Source organism: Cynocephalus volans, chromosome 8 (assembly GCF_027409185.1).
Source record: "Cynocephalus volans isolate mCynVol1 chromosome 8, mCynVol1.pri, whole genome shotgun sequence".
NCBI lineage: Eukaryota > Metazoa > Chordata > Mammalia > Dermoptera > Cynocephalidae > Cynocephalus > Cynocephalus volans.
This window is the reverse complement of record NC_084467.1, coordinates 106,238,546-106,265,834: the sequence shown is the minus strand read 5'-3', so window position 1 is coordinate 106,265,834 and position 27,289 is coordinate 106,238,546. Positions and strand designations below refer to the sequence as shown.

The following is a 27,289-nucleotide window of genomic DNA, read 5'->3' as shown; positions in this document are numbered from 1 at the left end:
TCCGGCCACCTCAGCGGGAAAAGGAGACGCAAGCAGCTGGATCTTCGGGAACTGAGATAGGGGTATAACTGTTATCGGGGCGGAGAAAGTGAGGACCGACGCCAGCGGTCGCCCAGGACAGTATTGGGTCCCTGTAGCTTGTGAAGATGGTGTTGCTAACGATGATCGCCCGAGTGGCGGACGGGCTCCCGCTGGCCGCCTCGATGCAGGAGGACGAACAGGTGAGCTGCTACTAGATCCCCGCGACCCCAAGTCCATGACGGCGCGCTTTGTTCTCTCAGCACCGGCTTCCTTCCTAGGACGAAGGAGACCCTTGTGATCTCACAGGCACTCCGGACCCCTCTGAAGTGCTCTTTTATCTTTTAGTGGTGGAGAGACTACATGTGAGAGGAAGTCTTTCCTGAAGGCAGAGGTAGATTTTTGTATTACCTGTTTCTCTTTAGAAAAACGCTCTGGATAATGGATAGGTTCGGCTTATTGTGATACCCCAGTGTCTGTGACTCATTAGGGACTTGGTTAAAATTCAGGACTTCTAATTTTCTTCAGCTAATGAGGCTGCTAACTGACAAATCCTGGGAAAAATCGGCTCCTAAGTTCTCCAACTGCTTTTACTGTAGCATCTGATCCTTGACCTACCTTGCTGATATCTTTTGAAAGTGGGTGAGATAACATTGCCACTTACAAACACTTGTTAAAGTTCAGTACAGCATCTTCTTTCAAGGTTATGCCCAAATCCCACCTCCAATAGGCCTTACCAAATTCCCGTAATGCATTGTATCTTATTTTATTATTTTTCTTTGTCTTTCCATAAATTGTTTACTGGCAGGTGAACCATGGGTCTTAATTATCTTTGTGTTCTCCACAAGTGTTTACAACAGCAATTTATGCTAGTATGAGGTGCTCAAAATGTATTGAATTGATTAAAAACAACCATTATAGATATCTTACAAAGAAGCTGCTTTGTGTTTTAGAATCAAAGTGCAAATTTCTGGTGTGAGACAAGTTTCTAGAGCAAGCTTAGGAGATCCCTGAAAACAGGAGAATGGAATTTATGTTACTTATTTAAAGTGATCATTTTTATTTTACTTTCTCATACAACTTAAGTAGGGTTTTTTTTCCTTTTTTTAAATCTTGAGGCTTAAAAAAGATGAGTTCTAGAAAAAAATATTTTGCACATTTCTTCCCTTGGACTCTTCATTCATATATTCATGAAATAAAGAATCGTATTGGGCACATCAAATATGACAGGCATGGTGTTAATGCAGGGGGTAACAGGACAGTCTCTACCTTCATGGAGCTTACAGTCTAGTCAGATAACTAACAAACAGTTATAATGTAGTATAACTGGTGTGGAAGAGGAAGAGGATTCTGTGATTGAACATGAAAAAGGTATCTTAAGTTGGTTTGGGGAGAGCAGGAGTCCTCCCAGAAGAAATGACATCAAAGCTGACAATAGGATCTAGTAGTAAGGAGCTCTTTAATACCATTATATGCCTTTTGAGATTTGATTCGGAAATATGTTTACTTTCACTTTTAGGAGAGTGGTGATATAGATGATAAAGTTGCAGGTCATGCTAAGTGAAATATATTCTATTCATTTTCACAAAACAAAATCTAATCATTGAAATAAATTATGAAAAATATAACAAACCCTGGATTTTCAATGTGGAATGTTTTTCTCTTCTTCAATTTGTTAAGAATTTTATAAGAACACCTTGCAGGAGTGTAATTGTTCAAATTAGCCCAAGAACATGATTTAATTATGGGCGATAGTATGGAGGAAATTTCCTTGAAGGATATGTAATTTGAAAAATAGTTTTCCCATGATGGGGGCTAGAGGGGGCGAATCTAGTCAGTTTGCCAACATTGCATTGAATTCCAATGTGGGTGAAGAGTACAAGGTGGATTTGAAAATGCTTAATATTAGTGGGCCCCTTCTCTCTACCTTGATACTTTATTGAAAAAATAATTGATTTATTATTGTTTGCTTCTTAATTCTAAATTTGATGTTGATTTTGCATTGGTCCATCAGGATGGGTTGCTTTGTTTAATTGACAAGTAAAGAAATTTTACACTGTCTACAAAAATGTGAATCCTAGATTTATTTTCAGTGTTATAATAGTATACAGAACATTTATAAGAGTGTCTAGTATATACCAAGCACTGTGTTAACCCTGTTAAGTGTATTTCATTCAACTCTTATACCAACCGTATTGGTATAGGTACTGTCATTATCCCCATTTATAGATAAGGAAGCTCTGAAGCTTAGGATAGGTCCCTTGCCTAAAGCCATACATCTAATAAGTAGCATAATGGAATTTCTCATCAGAGTTTTTTAACCTTGGTGCTATTTCCATTTTGGGATGGATAACTCTTTGTTGTTGGGGACTATCCTGTGCGTTGTAGTATGTCTAGCAACATTCCTGACCTCTACCCCCTAGATACTGGTAGCACCATCACACTCCTCCATTTTGTTGTGACAATGAAAAGTATTTCCAGATAGTGCCAAATGTCCCCTGGTGGGACGGGGAGGAAATCACCCATGGATGAGAACCACTTGTTTTTTATCAGTGTCTGTCAGACTATAGACTAGTGCCTTAGTGCCTAACTACTATACTGCTTTGCTCTAAGACTTTTTAATGATGTTTTCTTAGGAGTCCAGAAATAACTTTTTAAGAAACAGATGTCTTGACCAAATCATTTTATATTTAAGTTCCTTAACTGTATAGGCCAGATAACTCATTGTATTTTGAATTATTTACACTGATAGTAGATATCGTATTTTAGTTATTTATTAGTTACCAGTCACACTGTTCAAGCTGTCGTATTACTGTAGATGCACGGTTATTCAGATAATACAATAGAGAGTAAAATTCACAAAATAATATAGACAGAGTATTTTATACACTGTTTTTCCTCTGTGCTTACCTAGAAATTTAGGACTAGAACAGGTAGAGAGATGAACTTTTCTCCCCAAACCTAGACTCCCTAACTGATATCCTTTATCCTTCCTTCCTTTATGATGTGTTTGTCCTTTTAAAATGTCTGTGATCTCTTCATCTACTGTTCTACCTTAAAATTACTGTATTCTCTTCTTTTTCATTTGCCCCACCTCTGTAGAAGGCTGTCCAGATTTGAAGAAGTTATTAGATCTAACCAAGGAGCTCCAAGAAAGCAGATAATCTGTTTACAGTTAAACTGCCTCATTCTCCCAATCATTGAGGGTTGATTAATCAACTTACTATAATTTTTTTTAGAGGAAAATAGTTGGTTCTTGGTGCTGCTGGCCTTTGACCAGCTGAGTTCAAAAGGGATTTAAAAATGATAAGAACTTTGCTAAACCTTCTTTTTTTTTTTTTTTTTTTTTTTTTTTTTTTTTTTTTTTTGAGATTGGAGCATATATTTTATTTTATTTTTTTTTTTATTTATTTTTTTTTTTTCCCATGCAAAATCTTTCTTTAATAAAACTTGCCAGAGCTTGTTTTTTTTTTTTTTTTTTTTTTTTTTTTTAATTTTATTTTGTCGATATACATTGTAGCTGATTAATGCTCCCCATCACCAAAACCTCCCTCCCTTCTCCCTCCCCCCCTCCCCCCCAACAATGTCCTTTCTGTTTGTTTGTTGTATCAACTTCAAATAATTGTGGTTGTTATATCTTCTTCCCCCCCCCCCCCCGGTTTGTGTGTGTATGTGTGTATGTGTGTGTGTGAATTTATATATTAATTTTTAGCTCCCTCCAATAAGTGAGAACATGTGGTATTTCTCTTTCTGTGCCTGACTTGTTTCACTTAATATAATTCTCTCAAGGTCCATCCATGTTGTTGCAAATGGCAGTATTTCATTCGTTTTTATAGCTGAGTAGTATTCCATTGTGTAGATGTACCACATTTTCCGTATCCACTCATCTGATGATGGGCATTTGGGCTGGTTCCAACTCTTGGCTATTGTAAAGAGTGCTGCGATGAACATTGGGGAACAGGTATACCTTCGACTTGATGATTTCCATTCCTCTGGGTATATTCCCAACAGTGGGATGGCTGGGTCGTATGGTAGATCTATTTGCAATTGTTTAAGGAACCTCCATACCATTTTCCATAGAGGCTGCACCATTTTGCAGTCCCACCAACAATGTATGAGAGTTCCTTTTTCTCCGCAGCCTCGCCAGCATTTATCGTTCATAGTCTTTTGGATTTTAGCCATCCTAAGTGGGGTTAGATGGTATCTCAATGTGGTTTTGATTTGCATTTCCCGGATGCTGAGTGATGTTGAGCATTTTTTCATATGTCTGTTGGCCATTTGGATATCTTCCTTAGAGAAATGCCTACTTAGCTTTTTTGCCCATTTTTTAATTGGGTTGCTTGTTTTCTTCTTGTAAAGTTGTTTGAGTTCCTTATATATTCTGGATATTAATCCTTTGTCAGATGTATATTTTGCAAATATTTTCTCCCACTCTGTTGGTTGTCTTTTAACTCTTTTAATTGTTTCTTTTGCTGTGCAGAAGCTTTTTAGTTTGATATAATCCCATTTGTTTATTTTTCCTTTGGTTGCCCGTGCTTTTGGGGTCGTATTCATGAAGTCTGTGCCCAGTCCAATTTCCTGAAGTGTTTCCCCTATGTTTTCTTTAAGAAGTTTTATTGTCTCAGGGTGTATATTTAAATCCTTAATCCATTTTGAGTTGATTTTAGTATACGGTGAGAGGTATGGATCTAGTTTCATTCTCCTGCATATCGATATCCAGTTATCCCAGCACCACTTGCTGAAGAGGCAGTCCCTTCCCCAGTGAATAGGTTTGGTGCCTTTGTCAAAGATCAGATGGCAGTAAGTGTGTGGGTTGATTTCTGGATTCTCTATTCTATTCCATTGGTCAGTGTGTCTGTTTTTATGCCAGTACCATACTGTTTTGGTTATTATAGCTTTGTAGTATAGCTTAAAGTCAGGTAGTGTTATGCCTCCAGCTTTATTTTTTTTGCTGAGCATTGCTTTGGCTATTCGTGGTCTTTTATTGTTCCATATAAATGTCTGAATAGTTTTTTCCATTTCTGAGAAAAATGTCTTTGGAATTTTGATGGGGATTGCATTGAATTTGTATATCACTTTGGGTAGTATGGACATTTTCACTATGTTGATTCTTCCAATCCAAGAGCATGGAATATCTTTCCATCTTCTTGTATCCTCTCTAATTTCTCTCAGCAGTGGTTTGTAGTTCTCATTATAGAGATTTTTCACCTCCTTGGTTAACTCAATTCCTAAGTATTTTATTTTTTTGGTGGCTATTGTAAATGGGCAGGCTTTCTTGATTTCTCCTTCTGCATGTTCACTATTGGAGAAAAGAAATGCTACTGATTTTTGTGTGTTGATTTTGTATCCTGCTACTGTGCTGAAATCATTTATCAATTCCAAGAGTTTTTTTGTAGAGGTTTTAGGCTGTTCGATATATAGGATCATGTCATCTGCAAACAGGGACAGTTTGACTTCATCTTTTCCAATCTGGATGCCCTTTATTTCCTTCTCTTCTCTGATTGCTCTGGCTAGTACTTCCAACACTATGTTGAATAGGAGTGGTGAGAGTGGGCATCCTTGTCTAGTGCCTGTTCTTAAAGGAAAAGCTTTCAGCTTTTCCCCATTCAGGATGATATTGGCAGTGGGTTTGGCATATATGGCTTTAATTATGTTGAGATACTTTCCCTCTATACCTAACTTATAGAGGGTCTTTGTCATGAATGAGTGCTGAACTTTATCAAATGCTTTTTCAGCATCTATAGAGATGATCATATGGTCCTTGTGTTTGAGTTTATTAATATGGTGTATCACATTTATTGATTTACGTATGTTGAACCAACCTTGCATCCCTGGGATGAATCCCACTTGATCGTGATGAATAATTTTTCGTATGTGTTGCTGTATTCTGTTTGCTAGTATTTTAGTGAGGATTTTTGCATCTATATTCATCAAGGATATCGGCCTGTAGTTTTCTTTTTTGGTTATATCTTTACCTGGTTTTGGTATCAGGATGATGTTTGCTTCATAGAATGAGTTTGGGAGATTTGCGTCCGTTTCAATCTTTTGGAATAGTTTGTAAAGAATCGGTGTCAATTCCTCTTTGAATGTTTGGTAAAATTCTGCTGTGAATCCATCTGGTCCTGGGCTTTTCTTTGTTGGGAGCCTTCTGATAACAGCTTCAATCTCCTTTATTGTTATTGGTCTGTTCAGATTTTCTACGTCTTCACGGTTCAGTTTTGGGAGCTTGTGTGTGTCCAGAAATTTATCCATTTCCTCCAGATTTTCAAATTTGTTGGCGTACAGTTGTTTATAGTAGTCTCGAATGATTCCTTGTATTTCAGATGAATCAGTTGTAATATCGCCTTTTTCATTTCTAATTTTTGTTATTTGAGTCTTCTCTCTTCTTTTTTTTGTTAGCCATGCTAATGGTTTGTCAATTTTATTTATCTTTTCAAAAAACCAACTTTTTGATTCGTTGATCTTTTGAATTGTTTTTTGGTTTTCAATTTCATTCAGTTCTGCTCTGATCTTAATGATTTCTTTCCGTCTGCTAACTTTAGGTTTGGATTGTTCTTGTTTTTCTAGTTCTTTGAGGTGAAGTGTTAGGTTGTTCACTTGCCATCTTTCTATTCTTCTGAAGTGAGCATTTAATGCAATAAATTTTCCCCTCAATACTGCTTTTGCAGTATCCCACAGGTTTTGGTATGATGTATCATTGTTTTCATTAGTTTCAATAAACTTTTTGATTTCCTGCTTGATTTCTTCTTGGACCCATATGTCATTAAGTAGAATGCTGTTTAATTTCCATGTGTTTGTATAGTTTCCAGAGTTTTGTTTGTTATTAATTTCTAGTTTTAATCCATTGTGGTCTGAGAAGATACATGGGATAATTCCAATTTTTTTGAATTTACTGAGACTTGATTTGTGACCTAATATGTGATCTATCCTGGAGAATGATCCATGTGCTGATGAGAAGAATGAATATTCTGAGGTTGTTGGGTGGAATGTTCTGTAGATATCTGCCAATTCCAATTGGTCTAGAGTCTTGTTTAGATCTTGTGTTTCTCTACTGATTCTTTGCCTAGATGATCTGTCTAATATTGACAGTGGAGTGTTCAGGTCCCCTGCTATTATGGTATTAGTGTCTATTTCCTTCTTTAGGTCTAATAGAGTTTGTTTTATAAATCTGGCTGCTCCAACATTGGGTGCGTACATATTTATGATTGTTATGTCTTCTTGATGGATCAGTCCTTTTATCATTAAGTAGTGTCCCTCATTGTCTCTTTTTATGGTTTTTAGTTTAAAGTCTATTTTGTCAGATATAAGAATAGCCACTCCAGCTCGTTTTTCTTTTCTGTTTGCATGGTAAATCTTTTTCCATCCTTTCACTCTTAGTCTGTGTGAATCTTTATGGGTGAGGTGGGTTTCTTGTAGGCAGCATATAGTTGGGTCCTGCTTTTTGATCCAGTCAGCCAGTCTGTGTCTTTTAATTGGGGAATTTAAGCCTTTAACATTAAGAGTTGTTATTGAAAGGTGTTGATTTATTCCTAGCATTTTATTGGTTGTTTGGTTGTCTTAGGTGTCTTTTGTTCCTTGCTTTCTGATTTACTGTTTGGTTTCTTTGTTTGTTGGTTCCTTAGGTTGTAGATAGTGTTTTTGTTAGCTTGTTTTCTCTTCATGAATGCCATTTTTATTGTACTAGCGGGTTTAGATTTTTCTTAGGTTTTTATGGCAGTGTTAGTTATTTTTCAGGAACCAAACCCAGTACTCCCTTGAGGATTTCTTGTAAGGGTGGTCTTGTGGTAGTGAACTCCCGCAGTTTTTGTTTGTCTGAGAAATATACTATTTGCCCCTCATTTCGGAAGGATAGCCTTGCAGGGTAGAGTATTCTTGGCTGGCAATCTTTGTCTTTTAGTATTTTGAAAATATCATCCCATTCCTTTCTAGCTTTTAGGGTTTGTGATGAAAAGTCTGATGTTAACCTGATTGGGGCTCCCTTATAGGTGATTTGACGCTTCTCTCTTGCAGCTTTTAAGATTCTCTCTTTGTCTCTGAGTTTTGCCAATTTGACTATGACATGTCTTGGAGAAGGCCTTTTTGGGTTGAATACGTTTGGAGATCGTTGAGCTTCCTGGATCTGAAGATCTGTGATTTTTCCTATACCTGGGAAGTTTTCTGCCACTATTTTTTTGAATATGTTTTCAATGGAATCTCCATTTTCCTCCCCTTCTGGAATACCCATGACTCGGATATTTGAGCGCTTGAGGTTGTCTGATATCTCTCTCAGATTTTCTTCCATGTCCTTGATTCTTTTTTCTTTCTTTTTGTCTGCTTGTGTTATTTCAAACAGCCCATCTTCAAGTTCAGAGGTTCTCTCTTCAACTTCGACAAGCCTGCTGGTTAAACTCTCCGTTGTGTTTTTTATTTCGCTGAATAACTTCTTCAGTTCAGCAAGTTCTGCTACATTTTTTTTCAGGACATTGATTTCCTTGTATATTTCCTCTCTCAGATCCTGTATACTTTTCCTCATTTCATCATGATGTCTAGCTGAGTTTTCTTGTATCTCATTCAGTTTCCTTAGAATTATCACTCGAAATTCCTTGTCAGTTATTTCAAGGGCTTCTTGTTCTATAGGATCTAGAGTATGAGATTTATTAACTTTTGGTGGTGTAATTTCTTGATTTTTTGTATTTCTGGTGTCTTTTTTTTGGTGTTTATTCATTGTTGCAGGGGGTTTCACAGTCCACCGGTTTAAGACTAATGACTAATAGGATGTTGCTGTGGTTGCCAATTTGGTATGGCTCCCACCGTGACTGCTCAGTTGGCCTCTAGTGTCTTGTGTGTGTGGTTGCCTCGGGTCTTGGGCTTCTCCGGGGATCCACCTTTCTGGTCAGCTTGTACTCTGCTGGGCTGGTGGATCACGTACCACAGGGTGTGTGATCTCTGTTGAGCTTTCACTTTCTGTACAGGACTTCTCCCCGTTCCGTGTGCTCTGGCCCAGGCTGTTAGATCGTGCAGTGGCGACCCCACCGGGTGTGTGGTTTCTGTCGAGACTCCGCCTCCCTGGCCGCACGTCTCCCCCCTCTGTGCACACTGTGCTGGGCTGGGGCGTGTCTTCTGCACCCCTCGTCTATCAGCTGGGCCTTCAAGACCCTGCTCAGCACCGCCTCGCCCAGGAAGTCTACCAGGTTTCTGCTAGGCACAGACGACCGGTCTCTCTGGGTGCCTTTGTAGCACTGTGTAGATCTTTCTCGGGTCTTGTTCACCTTTGTATCCCCCTGGTATAAACCGAGTCTAGTGCCCGCCTGCAGCCTGCTCTCCGGCAGGTTCAAGCGGACCTGGGAACTCTCCTACCGCACTATTCCCAACCAGAAATTCGTTAGGCTTTTTTTCCAAACTGGTGGTCGCAGAGATGGTATCTGCCTCCCAGTAACAGGAAGTTTACCGGGGCCGGAGTCCAGGGTGTGGTGGAGTGACAGTCGGCCCGCCCGTACTTCCTAGCCCTCCCAAAACTGGTCGGGACGCCCCACACCCCCAGTCCTGCCAGAGAACCGCGGAGGGAGTGGGAGAGGAGGTCGGCCCGCAGGGTCCGGAAAGCCCCGCGCCAGGCCAAGCAAATGGGCTCAGTGATGGCCGAGCAGGGCGGAGCTGCCCGCACCTGGGAAAATGGAGGCAGCACCGGGGGCAGTGAGTGGCCTGGTGGTGCAGTCGGAAGCCGCGTGGGCATTCACCCCCCGAACAGAGCTGTGCCAGGGATCACTCACAGTGCTGTGCCAGGTCGGGCGCTCGCTCTGTCTCTGGTTTGTTGCCTTCCGTGTTCTCGGCGCTGCCGCCTCGGGCTGTTCAGTCGCGGCGCCGCTCGGGCGCTCCCAGGAGTCTTCTTTAATGCCGGCCTGAAACCTCGAATCCTGAATAGGGCAGCTGGCCGCCTTCAGTGCGGCCCCAGCCTCCGGGATCCTGGCTGCACCCACAGCAGCCCTGGCGCCGTGTTCCCTGTTTCAAGACTCACTTTTGCAGCTAAGAATCAGTTCTTTTCCTGCTCCACACTTCAAAGCTGTTGCCTGTAAATGAGGCAGCCTCTCCTGCCGGGGGCAAAGTGGCGTTGAGCCCCCACGACCGGCCAGCAGCAGCAGTCCTCCCTTAAGAGATGGCCAGAGGAAGGTCCACAAGTTTCCCGGCTGCCTGAGGTCCAGTGGCCACCTTTTCCACCTCAGCTACTCCGCGCCAGCCGCCGCAGCCGCCGCCATCTTGAAACCCCCGCTAAACCTTCTTATAAAGGCACAACATGGTATTTGACACAACTAGTTCAGCAGTCCTAGGTGGCAGCAATGAAATGTATTGTGGTTGTGTGACAAATTACTACCTTGTATTTTTTGTAATATATAGAACCAAATCCTAAATATGCTATTGAACCACCTCAAATTTGTTTCACAGTTTGTCCAGTTATTCTGATCTACTTCATTACTGGATTACTAATAGATGTTGTATAATTATCCTGTCTAAAAACTTCATTAATCTGTTCTAGATGAAGCACAAAACAGAATAAGGACATCTAAATATTTTTAGGTGGACTGGCTGACTGTGGTCCCTTAGTGACTTTGATCTTGAAAGCAAACTAAAGGCCATTCTGTAAAGCAGTGATTGTTTTGTTTTATGAGATCTAGATCAGAGCTGCCACATGGTTTCTTGAGCATTTCCTATGAATTAACTTAATATTAAATAGTAAGACCACCTAGAAGGTGGATCTACTATTGAAGCACTTTTAATTATAGAGGTGGTATAGCATAATGCTTAGGAGGAAGGGCTCCAGATCCAGATTGCCTAGGTTCAAATCCTAGCCCCTTAATAGCCTGGAGTCCTTGGGCAAGTTTGACTTCTGAAATAAAAAATTGGCACAATAATTCTAATCACTTCATAGGGTAGCTCTGAAGATTAAACAAGTTAAATTATGTAAAGTGTTTAGAACAGTGCCTGGCAGAAAGTGAGCAATAATCGTTCCATTGCCTATTTCTGAAGAATCTTTTCTAATTCCATCTTGCTTTCTTAAAATTCACAGACCAGAATTGCACATAATATTCTGAGTGCAAATATGTGATAAACAGGAATGAATGGATGAATAATTTTTCCCATTACAAAATAAATTCATGCTTATTTTAGAAAGTTCAGTAAACATGTGCAATCAAAACAACCAAAATGTTAATGGTGATTATTACCTATTATCTCTACTCAAACTATATCCATTTTGATGTATGACCTTAAATTGTATGCGTGTGTCTGCGAATAAAATTAAATAATGAGTATTGTAAGACTGTTACATCTAATTTTTTTCCATTTAACAGTGTATAATGGATATTTTCTCATATCATTGGAAATTATAGAGCATTATTGTAATGGCTGCATAATATTACATTTTATGAATATACCAGAAAGATTGTTATTTAACCAAAAAGATTGTGCTAGCATTGTTTTCTCATAAATGGTAATGCTAACTGAAACAGCATTGTAAAATGGATGTTGGCATGCTATAATCCCCATGTAGATGTAAATCCCCACAGTTTGCTTCATCCTTTGCAAATTCCTGAAATTGTAGCATGCTTTTGGCCATAGTTTCTCGTAGTTGATACAGTTGTTAGTCTCAGGTTACAGTAATGTTTAGAATACCTCTTACAAAAGTCAAAGAATTTGTACCAGTTTTTATTTGACTGACAGTTTTTTGTCATCTGTTTCTTCAGCTAGTCCTTTTAAGATGTTCACCTGCCTTTAGCAGTCAAAGAAGTTATATTTAATATCTGTGGTTGTGGTTATTTTAAAAATATCAGAGTCCCACTTCCCAGATGCTGATTTAATTGGTTTGGGGGTGGAGATTGGGCATGAGTAGATTTTGGGGGATCCCCAAGAGATTTTAGTGTTAAGGCAAGATTGAAAATCATTGATCTATGTTGATATTCTTTCTTGACACTTGAGTAGCATTTCCAACATTACTTGAATCACTTTTACCTACTGTTGTGAGTTCAGATCACCTCAGAATGATCACGTAATGTGATTACTGATCACATAATGGCATTAGTAAAACAAACAGATTGGTAAGTACCATTCAGATTTAGGAAGTAGGACATCGTGCACTAGTTCTAATTGCCTGAAAGCACCTGATAGTATTCACTGTCCTTTACTGGCTGACTATACTGGCAGTATTATTTAATATGATAATGTTAATATATATTGTAATGTTAATTATTATAAAGTACTGTTTCATATATAAAACTGTGCATATATATATACACACACACACATACATACATATGTTAATATAGAAATATTTCTCCAGTTACAGCATTGTAACAAGTTATTGCCATAACAGCAGTGCTAAACAAGATAAATCTACAAACTAGATACCTTGAGTGGGCTCTACCTAACTACACTGGTTTACCTCATGCTTATTCACCTCCTTATTCATATTGAAATGTCCAGTTCATCATTTAAATATAGCTTAGAATCTTATTATCCTAATTTGTGTATTTGCTGATCTGCCACTTTATTGTTTTATCATTGCTTCCCTATTTTTATTAGCTCAGTGGTACACTATCTAGGATTAACATTTCATTTTGTATTTTGTCAACGTTAGCACACAGAATCAGACACTGGAAGACCCTAGTATAAATACTTTTCTATTTAAACATTTTGTTATTAAAACTGCCAAAGGGAGATTGTGTTCTATCTTTTAATACAAAATAAATAATTTCAAAATAGAATTATTTTTCCTATCACATGGCAGTATCTCAGTTCATTCTGGCTGCTATAACAAAATGCCATAAACTGGGTGGCTTATAAACAACAGAAATTTATTTCTCTGGTTCTGGAAGGTAGGAAGTTCAAGATCAAGGTGCCAGTAGATTTGGTGGCTAGTGAGGGCCTGCTCCTGATTCATAGATGGCGCCTTCTAGCTGTGTCCGTACTTGGTGAACAGGGCAAGCAGCTCTCTCGGATTTCTTTTATAAGGTCACTAATCCCAATCGCCAGGGCTTAACCCTCATGACCTAATCACTTCCCAGTGGCTCTACGTACTAATACCATCACCTTGGGTGATAGGATTTCAATATATGAATTTTGGGGGGGACACGAGTAAACATTCAGATAGCTGGTAGAAAGCCCTGCCCTGTCTCTCCCGTCCCATATGGGAGTGAATAAACAATGTATATGTGCTTCCCATTCTTCATGTACTTCTTTTCCCCTTTAGATCTAGTAGGTTAGTGAGGTATGATTTTCTCCTTTTGAAATGATCCTGCTCTTTTTTTTTTTTTGAATTTTAAAAGTATTTAGGAATTGTTCAGGAAAATAATGCCTGTAATTGTATCATCTGAAAGTTGCTTTCTTTTTTGTCTTAATATATACCTCACTATTCAAATTTTTGCTGTCCACAAACTCGGGAACCGAATATGTTTATGCAGTAAAGGATATTTGACTTTCCAATCTTTGTCTCTACTCTTGCTCATTTTTACCTAGTTATGGTCATAGTGTTCATAATAATTTGCAGTCATGGGTATACACATTTAGTTTTGCTTAAATGCTCAGTAATGTCACACTTTGTGGAAGATTCTGCTTGACATTCTAGCTTAAAAATGAGATTCATCAGTCTGTTCCCATCATTTTCCCCTGAGTACAGAACATGCTATGCAGTTCTATGCCAGTAACTGTGCAAGTGAAATGGGTTAGAAAACTGACTTAATAGTGGAAAGAACAGTGGATTGAAAGTTAAGAGTACCTTAAATGTAGTTGAGCTATACGCTTTTACTTCTTAGGATATAACTAACATTAGGTCTCCCTTTCTGCTGTAAAAGTAGGCCTATCTTTTTGTTGTTGTTAAAATGAATGTTATTAACCTGTAAATGAAGGATCTTACTTACTGTTCTCATAATATCATGGTGCTTCTCACTAATCAACACAGCTTTTTTTGTGGAAAATTCTTAAATGGAGGTGTCTTCTTTCAGTCTGGCCGGGACCTTCAACAGTACCAGAGTCAGGCTAAGCTACTCTTTCGAAAGTTGAATGAACAGTCTCCTACCAGATGTACCTTGGAAGCAGGAGCCATGACTTTTCAGTGAGTAAAATCCCAATTTCTTTATGATCATTTAAGTATGAAATACAGTAATGTAACACCGGATAAGTATGGTAAAAAGTTTTTAAAAGTAAAGATAACTTTTAAAATATGGTCTCTTCATAGAAGTAACTTCCCTGGTTCTCGTTCTACAAAACTAAAATCTTGGTTTGTTTATTCAACATTGTTAACCTGTGTCTAATGAATGTTGTACTCACCATGCAAGAATAGATGACTTCTTGCAAGGTAACTTTGAGCAACTCATTTAACTTCTCCAAGCCTCAGTTTCCTCTGTAAAATAGGGAAAATAATCATAGAAGTTTTAAGAGGAATATATATTTCCTGGCACATAGGGAATAGTCAATAAATACTAGTTATTATTTGGAAAAAAGAAAATTATAAAAGGTAATTTAAGAGCATTTCAGTCAGTGGTTGTAGACAAACATATAGCTGAGAGAGGGATCAAAGAAACTTTATTGGATTTTAAATTATCTACAAATAATTGGTATTAAGTGTTTAATACATTTCAAGTTTGAAGCTGATAAAACAGGAAGATTAAAAAGGAAAAGAAAGTACAAGAAGATCAGAGGAAAATTTAAAAGGATTAGCTAAATAATCTTTGATATTTTAGGGACCCTGATAGAAAGGTAATTTAGGCCAGGAAGGAACTTGATATGTTTAACTTAAAAAAAAAAAAAAAACTCCACTTATCAAAAACAAGTAAACAAGTACACAAAAACAAAACTCTAGCTTATTAGTTAGGAAAATGGTGGATATTACATTTTATAAGGTCTTATTTGCATAGTATCTGAAACATTCTCTGTAAATCTAATTTTCAACACCAAAAAATATAGCCACTTAATATGGTATCTTTATCTCTACTATGGGTTAGAGAACAAAAGACCTACGAAATTTCTCATGGAATTGAGAGGAAATTTTCTTCTGCCTGATTCCTTTAGGACCTTCATAATGTCATATAGGTTGAGCATCCCTAATTCAAAACTCCAGAATGCTCTAAAATCTAAAACTTTTTGAGTGCCAGCATGATGCCATAAGTGGAAAATTTCACAACTGACATTTCAGATTTTGGATTTTTGGATTAGGAATGTTCAACGTATACAGGTATTCTGGTGATGCTACTGTGCTGCTTAGTTACCCTGAACATGTTTTTTCATCATATTAATGGTATATCATATTTTTTACTATTAAGTACTTATATGCAAATAAGTATAAGAAAATGATTGCTTATGAGTAGCGTATAAATTCAGAGTCAGGAATGCGGTGATGTCAGACAACCATAGATTGTCCATATGGATGGCTAATACAGTGACACCTTTGCTTTCTGATGGTCAGTGTACACAAACTTTGTTTCATGCACAAAATTATTAAAAATGTTATATAAAATTACCCTCAGCCTATATGTTTAAGGTGTATATGAAACATAAATGAATTTTATGTTTAGACTTGGGTCCCATGCCTAAGATATCTCATTTTTTTTTTTTTGGTCTTTTGTTGTTGTTGTTGTTGTTGTGACCAGCCGCACCGCGCTCAGCCAGTGAGCGCACCGGCCATCCCTATATAGGATCCGAACCCGCGGCGGGAGCGCTACTTACTGCGCTCCCAGCGCCGCACTCTCCCGAGTGCGCCACGGGGTCGGCCCAAGATATCTCATTATTTACATATCTAAAGTGTTGTGAAATCCAAAAAAATCTGAAGTCCAAAACACTTCTGGTCCCAAGCATTTTGAGTAAGGGTACTCAACCTGTATTGTTTTTTATTTCCATCCAAGAGCTATTTACTGAAGGTTTATTCTTTACCAGTCCTTGTATTAAGTGTTGCCTTATAATGTCCATACCTTTTAGTGAGCTTGTCCTCTTACTAGCAGAGAGACACATACTCAAACAGGTATACTATAATATTTTAGGGTAAGAAGTGCTGTAATCAGACATAAATGAAATGCTTTGGAAGCAGAGAGAAGGAAGCAATAAGTTCCTATTTGTTGGGGGCAAGTTTGCAGAAAGGGGATAGAGAGAATATAGAGAAGTTTCACAAAAAAAATTAAAGTAGAATTGAGCATATGAAAATGAACAAGATTTCTCCATATATAAAGAGGATTACAGTTAAAAAAAAAAAGCAACATAAGCAGTAGTCCACAAAAATGTAGAGAATCTAGCTGATGAGAGAACAGCATGCCATTTGGTGTGTTAGGATATATGATAGATTGTGGCTTACATTTGTTTTGAAGGGCTATAAGTGCTATAGTATGATTTTATTTCATAGGTATTGGGGAATCCCTAGAGTTTGTAAGCAGAGTAATATGATCATATTTATTTTGGGGGAATAAAACTGGTAGTATAGAAGATGGTATAGACTGAGAGCAAGGAGACCAATTAATTCAGGTGCCCAAGCAAGCAATAGGACAGCAGTATTATTAATATTATTTTTAAGGAGTCTGAGTGATCATATAGTAGTCTTTAAATTATCCTCTATGGAGCCCTAGGATGCTTCAGGAACCACATAGAAAAGGGCAAGGATGACAGTATATGTAATGCTTTGGGGCCTTACACTCTCATTTAAACTAAAGAACCTCTGATTTTATCTCCTGTACACATTGGTCTTCTGATTATAATTTTTGCCGAAATAAGGAATACTATGGCTAAAAAGAAGTTTGAAAACCATTTAGTAGCCTAACCTTTTTCCAAGAATATCTCAGACACATAATCTACATAGCTCCTTCCAGGGTGCCTGGGAGCTCAAGAAGTCAATTCTGTTGTTATTTAATTTCTAGCTGATTACAGAATTCTGCTCGCCTGGGGGAGTGTTATTAGTCCTGAGGTCACTGTTTTCTCTACCCGGTAAATGTTATGGCATTAACCTCCAACTTTTAGGTATCCACAAAAAGTTCCAGTTTCACTGTTTTTCTTTGTGGCTGGAAGGAGTTTAAATATGTACATACAGTAGTCCCCTCTTATCCATTGTTTCACATTCCACAATTTCAGTTACCCATAGTCAGCCACAGTCGGAAAATAGTAAATGGAAGATTCCAGAATAAACAATTCATAAATTTTAAATTGCATACTGGTCTGAATAGTGTAGTGAAGTCTTACTTCATCTCATCTAGGAAGTGAAACATCTCTTTGTCCAGTGTATTCACGCTGTATACGCTACCCACTCATTGGACACTTAGTAGCTTTCTTGGTTATCAAATCTACTGCCACAGTATTGCAGGGCTTGTGTTGAAGTAACCCTACTATACTTAATAATGGCCCTAAAGCACAAAAGAAGTAATGCTGATAATTCAGATATGCCAAAGAGAAGCCATAAAGTGCTTCCCTTAAGAGAAAAGGTAAAAGTTTTCAATAAGGAAAAAAAAAATTGTACATTGAGGTTGCTAAGATCTACGGTAAGAAGGAATCTTCTATCTGTGTAATTGTAAAGAAGGAAAAAGAAATTTGTGCATAATATATGTAGAGTTCAGTACTATCTGCAGTTTCAGGCATCCACTGGGGATCTTAGAATGTACCTTCTGTGGATAAGAGGGGACTACTGTACTAGATTACCATACAGAATCAAAGGGTGAATCACAAGTCCTAGTTTTTAACTTTTTTTTTTTTCCTTCTGCGTGGCTGGTACAGGGATCCAAACCCCTGACCTTGGTATTTTAAGGCTGTGCTCTAACCAGCTAAACTAATTGGCTGGTCCACAACTCCTGGTTTTTAAGAAAATCTTAGGTATTAAGATACACTAGTTGAAGAATTGTATAATGAATAAACAATGCTAATAAATATGTCAAAATACTCCTTTTGGAATATACTGATAATGGGAAGATGTTTGATTTCTGATTCCAAGGATTTGTGGTTTGAAGTTGACTTTCTGATTTAGCCAACCTCAGAGGGTTTAGGCTAGATATTTTCAAAAGTTTGTATGGTACTGAGATTCTGCTTCAACCTGTGGAGGTGCTTTTACTTTATGAACAACTTTGTCTTCCCTTTTTGTCTCTTCAGCTACATTATTGAGCAGGGGGTATGTTATTTGGTTTTGTGTGAAGCTGCCTTCCCTAAGAAGTTGGCTTTTGCCTACCTAGAAGATCTGCACTCAGAATTTGATGAACAGCATGGGAAGAAAGTGCCCACTGTGTCTAGACCCTATTCCTTTATTGAGTTTGGTAAGTTTTTGCCCCTCACTTCTCTATCAAGGGAGCAAACAATATGAAGAAGCTATCTGTTACACTGATATAGTATCGACACATTTTTTTCTGGTGTTTACTTACTAAAGTTTTAGCTTCTGCCTCCTCTCCCTTCACTTCTGCCATTTTGAATGAATGAGCCCTCCTTCTCATAAGTAATTTTCTCTAGTCTTTTGATCTTTCCCCCAAAAAACTTGTTGACTTTTGCCCTTTTTGTTATTTGGTTTGATTCTTCATTAGGGTCCTGTATGACAGGAACTGGGCTGAAAAATCTACTTGATTGGCATATAATAGCTGAGTTCTTCTTTCTCCCAACCCATAGACACACACTCACAGTAAGTCTCATTTTATGGAGATTAGGATTTGGAGATAAGAAAGAATATTTTGTTTCTTTTAGTAGAATAAGATCCTCTAATTAAAAAGAAAGAAAATACTAGAAGATATGTGGTATTGATGGTATTGGAGAATAATATTTTCTGCATTCTGAAGTAGCGAGCACATGGGTGTCTGTATTTGTACCAGAATTATAGAAAGACACATCACCAGTCAAACCTGGTAAAATACAGTCACGTGCTTCATAACATTTTGGCCAACAATGGATCACATATATGGCGGTGATTGGAGCAATAGGCTATGCCATCTAGGTTTGTGTAACTACACTCTATGATGTTCACACAATGACGAAATCACTTAACAACACATTTCTTAGAACATATCCCTGTTTTTAAGCAATGCATGACTATCTGATGGCAATAGATCAAAGGAAATGTCTTAAGTATAGTAAGTTCAAGGAGTGAGAACAAGTAGGATAAGGCTATATCGCCGAAATTTTTAGTTAAAAAAGAAATTAGTTTTACCATCTCAGAATTTTTGGAGTGTTTCAAGTTTGCTAGACAAGTGGGTCAACTTGCTTTTTAGAAACAGAGAAAATTTGGCAAAACTCTCTAGTGTTTCACAACTACAAACTCTCCAAGTGCTAATTTATATAATGTCCAGTTTCTCAAATTTCATTTTTTTAGACAATAACCCAGGAAAAAAATAAGACATATGTATCAGGGTCACACAGGATATAGATGATACACTCAGATTAGTTTAAGGGACTATATACTTAGATACAAATGGACTGTAGGAAAATCACAGGATACAGTTACCGGGAACCAGTAACACAGTAGTTGTTACCATCCCTAGGCCTGAAAGTATAAAAGGAAGTAGGAGTTTCTGGAACTAAGAAGAATATTTATGGAAAAGACCAACTTGAGAGGAGTTAACTTTTGGTAGAGGGATACTGCCAGCCCAAATTTGGAAGTATCCCGGGGAATAAATACCCTGACATCACTCTCTGCTCTTCTTTTTCCCCACTGTTGGGGCTCCTTCATTGCCTGAACCTAAGTGGAAGCCAGAGGACAAGGAGCCTATTGATTTACTCCATACAGGTCAGCTTCACAAGACAGAAAGCAAGGTACAGAATGGTGCAGAGACCTACAGAGGCAAATTAAAGGTGTCTAGCACACATCTTAAGGTGCCAGAAGTTGAAAATATCTTTAGCATTAAGTTGTTATTCTTACAGTTTTTAGAAATGTAGACACAGGCTAAAGATGGAGGAGGCTGTGGTTTTATATTGGTATTTTGGGAAACTCCCTATCATGAGTTTATTTTACCTGAGGTTTCAGAACGGGGTGAAATTGGGAATTTATGTTAAAAGAAAGTACTTTCAGGCAATATTTCTCAACTTTTTAATGATCATTAATTATTTTTCTATATTAGGCTATAATGATACTAGAGTGTTTCCAGCATCCTTTTAGGGAATGTGTAGAGTTAAGTAATAAAACTCTAAGGGTCCTCAGAAGGCAGTTTGAAAATTTCTGCTTTCAGGAGAGGCTTATTATAGTGGGTCTTAATTTCTCTAAGGATCCTGATAGCAAATACTTCTAACTCAAAGGTATCCAAAAGACATTTCTCCTGAATACTCACCTAGTTATATCTTTATATTTTACAAATGAAGAAATCAAAGCCCAGATTTTGATACTCACCCAAGAACTTGGTTAATCATGAACAGCAACAGATACAGGAGAAAACTCAGAACTTTTGATTCTCTACTTCAGTACTTTGATGGACATAAAAGAAGTTGTTAATGGTCACTTTTCATCATTCTAGATACCTTCATTCAGAAAACCAAGAAGCTCTACATTGACAGTCGTGCTCGAAGAAACCTAGGCTCCATCAACACTGAATTGCAAGATGTGCAGAGGATTATGGTGGCCAATATTGAAGAAGTATTACAACGAGGAGAAGCACTCTCAGGTATCTAAAAGCAATTAGAGTCTTATGAAGAAGTGGTTCTCATTCCATAGGCAAGGACACTTTATTTAAGCAGTACCTTTTATGCTGTCAGATTCTACCTAGGACTGTTAAGAATTCATCTCTCAGAAATAGATTATGTTACAAAGCTTCCAATATGATATATTTTTTTTCCTGGCATGATTAGTTTTTGTTGAGTTGGAACAGTGTAAAAGATTCATCCATGTTAGAAGCAATTACTATTTCCAAGATATTTACAACATTTATTAAATTATCTACAGAAACACTTGCACAAGTTAAGAGAAATGAAAAGAACAAGAAGAAATTATCAAAGATTTATGGCAGTGGTTTCCTGAGTAGCCTCTTTGGGAAACTTACTGCGGCCAGATCAATCTTTATAAAATGCCATTTTTGTCTAGGCATTCCTCTGCTGAGAAACTTAAATCTGAGACTATAGATAAGTCTGCTCTCAACTTAATTTTTATTCAGTCATTGTTATTAAGTGCCTGTTGTGTTTAAAGCATTGTTCTCTATATGTGGAAAATAAGGAGATTGCAAACGTCTGTCATTCTCCCTAGTTCACAAACATTTTACCTCAGCCAGGTCAGCTTCTTCACCAGCCTTAATGGTCCATTCACACCTCATGCTGCATGTGTTCTGTAAGATCTAGACAAGAACTGCCTCTTTGAAGAAGCCTTCTCTAATCCTTACAGCCCATATCACATTGATCTCTTCTGTACTTTAAAATCTTAAAGCACTTACTTACATGGTTTTTAGCACATAATTGTGTGTGTGTGAATTTATTTGCCTAATTTATCATTTAAAGTTATTGATTAAATATATATTTATATGTTTACCTAATCTACCATATAAATAGATATTTAATGCATATTAAATACATTTATATATAATATATATATTAAATATGTAGTTTACATAAAGGTAATTTTAATATGATATTTAAATATATGTAAGGTGAACTAGATAAATATATATGTAAAATTAGGAATTTTTAGCTATAATTTTAAAATTGTAAGTAACGAGGCAAAATTAGGTTAAAAAAATATGTATTTACCTGATGTTTAAATATTACCTCAGTGTTTAATGTGGGCATATATGCTCTTTAAAGGTAGTATTTATGTATTTTATGTCTGTTTCACCTACTTCTTATATGTATCCCTCACAGTACTGCTTACAAGTAGATTTCATAATAAGTATTTCTTGAGTTTAGCCTTGCTACATATTCATTAGTATATGAGTTTTCCTTTATTTTGAACTACAGACTTGAACCTCTATGTTAGTAGTCAGAAGTTATCTCAGCATTTAGCTTCACACTCTTTAAACCGAAAATTTTGAGTGAGCGAATCTAAGTTTCCATCAAAAACGACTTATTGGGGCCGGCCCCGTGGCTCACTCAGGAGAGTGCCGTGCTGGCAGCACTGAGGCCGCGGGTTCAGATCCTATATAGGGATGGCCGGTGTGTCGAGGGTTGCGATCCACTTACCGGTCAAAAAAAAATTGAAAAAAATAAAAAATATAAAAGAAAGACTTACAGTTTCTACCTAGGTAAAGTAGACCAGCACAGGAATTTTTCTTAAATCCAAAATTTATAATTTGTCCGTTTATCAACAGTGTAAAGGATTCTCTTCTAGTGCTTTGTTGTTTGCTACAAAGCTGATATGCTGATTGAAAAAGATGTACATTTCTACCAACTGATATGAAAGGCTGACTGTATAAGGGAACGAACTACCTACTGAGCACTTTGTTGTAGGTGAAATGCAAGGGGGACTTTCCATGTATCTTATTTCATCTTTATAATAATCCCATGTGAAATGGGTGGTATCAAACCAATTTTATAGATAAAGAAGCAGAGACTCGGAAATTTATGTGGCTTACTGGAAGTCACATTGCTAGTACCTGGCAGCTCCATTGGCCTCCAGGGTCCTTGTTTATCTTCTGTGTGTGATAGTTTTAAATGGATATGTAGACAACAAGAGTTACATTAATGTAGAAGGAAGTATATAAATGTGAAGTGAACAGGAAGGATTTCTTGAATTTAGATAGATCAAGGAGTGAAGAGTGGTATTTTAAGTGGAAGAAAAAACATATCTGAAAAGAGCATATTTGAAGGGCAGTGAAGAGATTAGCCTACCTCAAAGAATATTTGTTTCCTCTTTAAGCTTCTTCATAAGAAACCATCTTTCTATACCTTCTTCTCTTTCTAAATTCTAGCTATAGAGCTAGTCTCCTTTTTTTTTTTTTTTTTTTTTTTTTTTTTGTCATTTTTTCGTGACCGGCACTCAGCCAGTGAGTGCACCGGTCAGTCCTATATAGAATCCCAACCGCGGCGGGAGTGTCGCCGCGCTCCCAGCGCAGCACTCTACCAAGTGCGCCATGGGCTCGGCCCAAGAGCTAGTCTACTTTGCATATAAGACCCAAGAGTTAGTTTCTATGGGTTTCAGCATGATCAGATTATGCTCTTTTTTATTTGCCTAAGTATTCCTATTTCTTTTAAGCCATGGTATGTTGTTGTTGTTGTTGTTGTTGTTGTTGTTTTTCTTTCAAAGGTATCACCCCTATAAGATGTAAATTCCGCAAAGGCACAAGGATCATGTATGTTTTGATCATCATCCTATCCTCTAGCTCATCATCGCATCATGATGCCTATAACAAATACTTGTTAAATGACTTCTTTAAACAGTAGCTTTGTCTTTATGATAGCATATGTTTTTTTGTTTTTTGTTTTTTTGGTGGCTGGCCGGTACAGGGATCAAACCCTGGACCTTGGTGTTATCAGCACCATGCTCTAACCAACTGAGCTAACTGGCCAGCCCCTATGATAGCATTTGTTTTAAAACATTCCTATATAGAAGAATTCTCTTAACTATTTTTTATTTTATATGGTCTAATAGTTTTTCCTCTGCCCAGTTTTTCTTAGCAGATTTAGATTTATTCAGCAAACATTTCTGGAGCACTGGCTATATGCCAGGCCCTTTTTTAGCAGTAAACACAATAGTTAAAAATCTGTCCAATGGTGTGTACATTCTGGTAGACTGGCTAAAGATACCTTGAGCATTGTCATGGCTATTTCTCACCACCTGTTTTCTTTCATGATAGGTGTTTTCCTTACTCATACAACCAGTTTCTAATTTAGACGTGGCTGTCATGCCTGTGTTATTATATAATGCCACATTTCTCAATCAAAACTAGTCTCTGTTAAGCAACTCCAAATATTCCAAAAGCATTTCTAAGGAAGAACAAACAAATTCAGATTGCAAAATATTTTTCAAAACTTTAAAGAAGTGAAAGGTTTGATCAGAGTTTATTTATATTAGACTGAGAGGTTGTTTTTTTTATTAAAATATGCCCTCTATTTTAATCTGATTTAGCTTGTATCTATCTGGCTATTTCTCTAAGTGCTCAATTAACAATTATGAGAAGATAACATCACAAATGTCCTGGGCAGGGGTGGGAGTGCTTTTGCAGAAAACGCAAAAAAGCTTAATTTAGTAGATATTGGTGGTCTTTTAGCACCTGTTATTGTATTTTAGTTACAATACAAGTTTTCTGTGTCGGTTGAAATATAATTTCTGTGGAGAATCTTAGAAATTTTAGCAGTCATCATTGAAGTATAGCTTAATACCCAGTATCTGATTAATTGAATCTTCTGGTTATCTGGGTCTTACCTTACATGGATTATCATTTTTCAAAATATGAGAGAATGTGATTTAGACCATTAAAAGAGTAGGAAGATGATGATAATTATTAGAAAAATATCAGCTAATATTTATCAAGTGTTTACTATATGCAGGCATTTTGCTCACTCTCTAGGCAATCTCATGTACCTATAATCTTATGATGTAGTTATTGTTATTATCCCCATTTTGTAGATGAAGGAACTGAGTCTTAGAGAGGTTAAGTGACTTGACCAACATTACATGGCTGGTGCAACTGATATTTGAACCAAAGAGTCTGAGGCCAGAGCCTGTGCTCTTAACCACCTCACTATACAGCCTTAAGCATTTGAACGTAATTTGGTCTGATAATTTTAAAATGTGTTGTATATTTTACAGTGATTCAGGATCATGATTTAATCAGTGTATGCAACCTTACCCTTAACATAAAAGTGATCATTTAAGCTTCATGGTCAGTTGTTATACTGCCACTCATTTTGGTAATTTTTATGCCTTAATACTTTTGATAAAATACTTCCATGGACTAATTATTGTTTCCCTTTTCCCTCTTTGACAGCGTTGGATTCAAAAGCTAACAATTTGTCCAGTCTGTCCAAGAAATACCGCCAGGATGCGAAGTACCTGAACATGCGTTCTACTTACGCCAAACTTGCAGCAGTAGCTGTATTTTTCGTTATGTTAATAGTGTATGTGCGATTCTGGTGGCTGTGAAGTAGCGAACCCAGTCACTGGAAAGGGAGAACCTAGAACCCAGCAGGTGTATGTTTTCAGGAAGCTGAGTTCACACAGATGTGTATTAGAATCCAAGTTGAACTTCTGCCTCTAAAGACTTTCCAAGAAAAGACGTCCTGAAAATGAAAGTTTACACCTCATTTAATGAAGCTTAACCCTATGTAGAAGGTCTCTCTTGGGGGTGGAGGCTTTCTCTGGGTGCTAAGCCATATACGTTAGGGAACAGTAGATTGTTTTATTTTTTCCCTCCCAGTACATTTTTAAAACCACATTAACTGGGTCATTCTCATTCTCTAATGGAGCCATCAGTGAGATTTAGCTTAGCCAACCTGTGCTAGCAGTATTTTGAAATTCCTTCAGAGAAGGCATTCTTTGGGAAGCTTTTTGACTCTAATCAACATTCCTTTTGTTGGTGACATTTGTGATTTTTAGTAATCTGAGTTTTTGATGGCCTTTTGAACAAGACTCCAGTATGTGAAGGTTAATTGCTGTGCTGCACAGATCCTGTCTATTGGCCCCTGTAGGAAGTTAACCTTTGTTGTTTTATTTTTATGATATTTTGCTTATTGCACAATTGCTTTAGGGTTAAATGAATTATATTAAGATGCCTTGAAATTATATTATAGCACTCCTTGATTAAGAAGCTAAAATGTTTTCTCTCATTTATTTCTTAAAGACTTACATTTGTTTGGGACATTATTAATGTTATTTTGCAGCATCTGGTTTAAATTAATGTAAGGGTGAGTATAGCATATGGATAGCCAGAGGCTCATGGCTTAATGAGAAGAAAGGCCCAGCTCATAACTACAGCTTTGTCCTGTCCTTTCCTCATTTTTACCACTTTTACAGTTTTCCCCACTCTTTGTTTTCCCCTGTCATAATTTGCTTAAATTTTAAAAATTCCCCTGTGCCCAGTAGTTTCATGTCCCATAAACGTCCTCTTAGGATATTCTCAAATTTCAAAATGGAACATGTTTAGCTAAAGTTTTTGCAGATCAGCTACTCAAACTACTAAATACATTTATCTGAGAAAGTCTCTGAGAGCACCTCATTCCTATTTCAGCTTATGTAAATTCTCTGAGTAAGTTCTAGAGATAGGTAACTCATTTACTGTGGCTTCTGTTACTAATAAAAGTACCTATGAGTTTTTCCATTTTGCTCAGGGATGATAGGCATTTCCTTTTACCTTCTGAAGTGGAATTTTTTCAATATGGAGAGTAGGGCTTTTAAATATTGTTGCAAGGGTCTACAATGTAACCTATAACTTCTGCATATACTGCAAATATTTCTGTAAGTTGTACAGAAAAAATGAGCCAACTTCTTATTTCTTACATCTCTGGAAAGAACTTTAACCAGTAAGCAATTTTATAACCCTAAGGGATCATCACAGCTACTGTCCTGATTCCTGGTAGAGAAAAAAGCCCTTATTTCCTATGACAAGGCAAGGAGAAATGCTTATTTTATTTCTGATAATTTACAGAACTAGAGTAAATTCTTTTCTTTCTATTATGGACCTAGATCTGCCAATTGGAGTTTTGTGCATGAAATATGAAGTTGCTTTTTATAGAGACTGAGTGCTTTTAAGTACCTTGTCTTAAAGGCTTGTCTCTAAGTAGTAATGTTAGTAAGAAAAGCCTTTGAGAGGCTGAAAACCTAAGTAATGGTACCATAGCATTCGGTGCTTCTATAGGAGTAGAGAGTGGCAGCTCACTGTTGAGAGTTGCATGCTAATGGTCAGCAATGAAATAAATAATTCTAGAATGTTCCCTTCAGTGTGAAGTTTTGTACACATATCCTTTCTTGGCACATTTTTAAATAATCTCAGTGGGCTAATTAGAAAAGAAGGGGTGGGATAAATGATGAGCAGGAAAACAAGAAAATGGTTTAATGGGAGAATAAGACAGTCATAACACAGCTTCTACTTCTGTTCTTTATAGGAGGTAGGAGGAAGATATGACTAGATGGAATGCATCAGCAACTGAACAGGCATCTAAAATAGAATGAGATAAATACTGGATGGGGTTTTTGGAGGCACATTAAGAAACGATACCTAATTTATTTGGGGGAAGGAGTATGGTAAGAGAAGACTGTCTAGAGAAGAAGGTGAATGGGGCATTCTAGGTAGAGTCAATGGCTTTTGCGAAGGCATGAGTAAAGAGAATGAGACACATTTTGGAATGTAACAGCTTGATTCAGCATAACTTAGGAGACGTGAGGAAGGAGAATTAGATTGGCACACTTTCATATAGGGACTTGTCTACCATGCTAAAAAGTTTAGACTATATT

At 37.3% G+C, this 27,289-nt stretch overlaps 1 protein-coding gene across 1 annotated transcript; it reads left to right on the top strand.

The window, feature by feature from the left end:
* SEC22B (SEC22 homolog B, vesicle trafficking protein) lies at positions 1-26,769 on the top strand. Its single transcript, XM_063104907.1, has 5 exons — positions 1-221; positions 13,986-14,095; positions 18,097-18,257; positions 20,433-20,579; positions 24,828-26,769. The coding sequence occupies exons 1-5, from the start codon at positions 147-149 to the stop codon at positions 24,980-24,982; spliced, it is 648 nt and encodes a 215-aa protein (XP_062960977.1). The 5' UTR covers positions 1-146; the 3' UTR covers positions 24,983-26,769.
* The last annotated feature ends 520 nt before the right edge of the window (positions 26,770-27,289 follow it).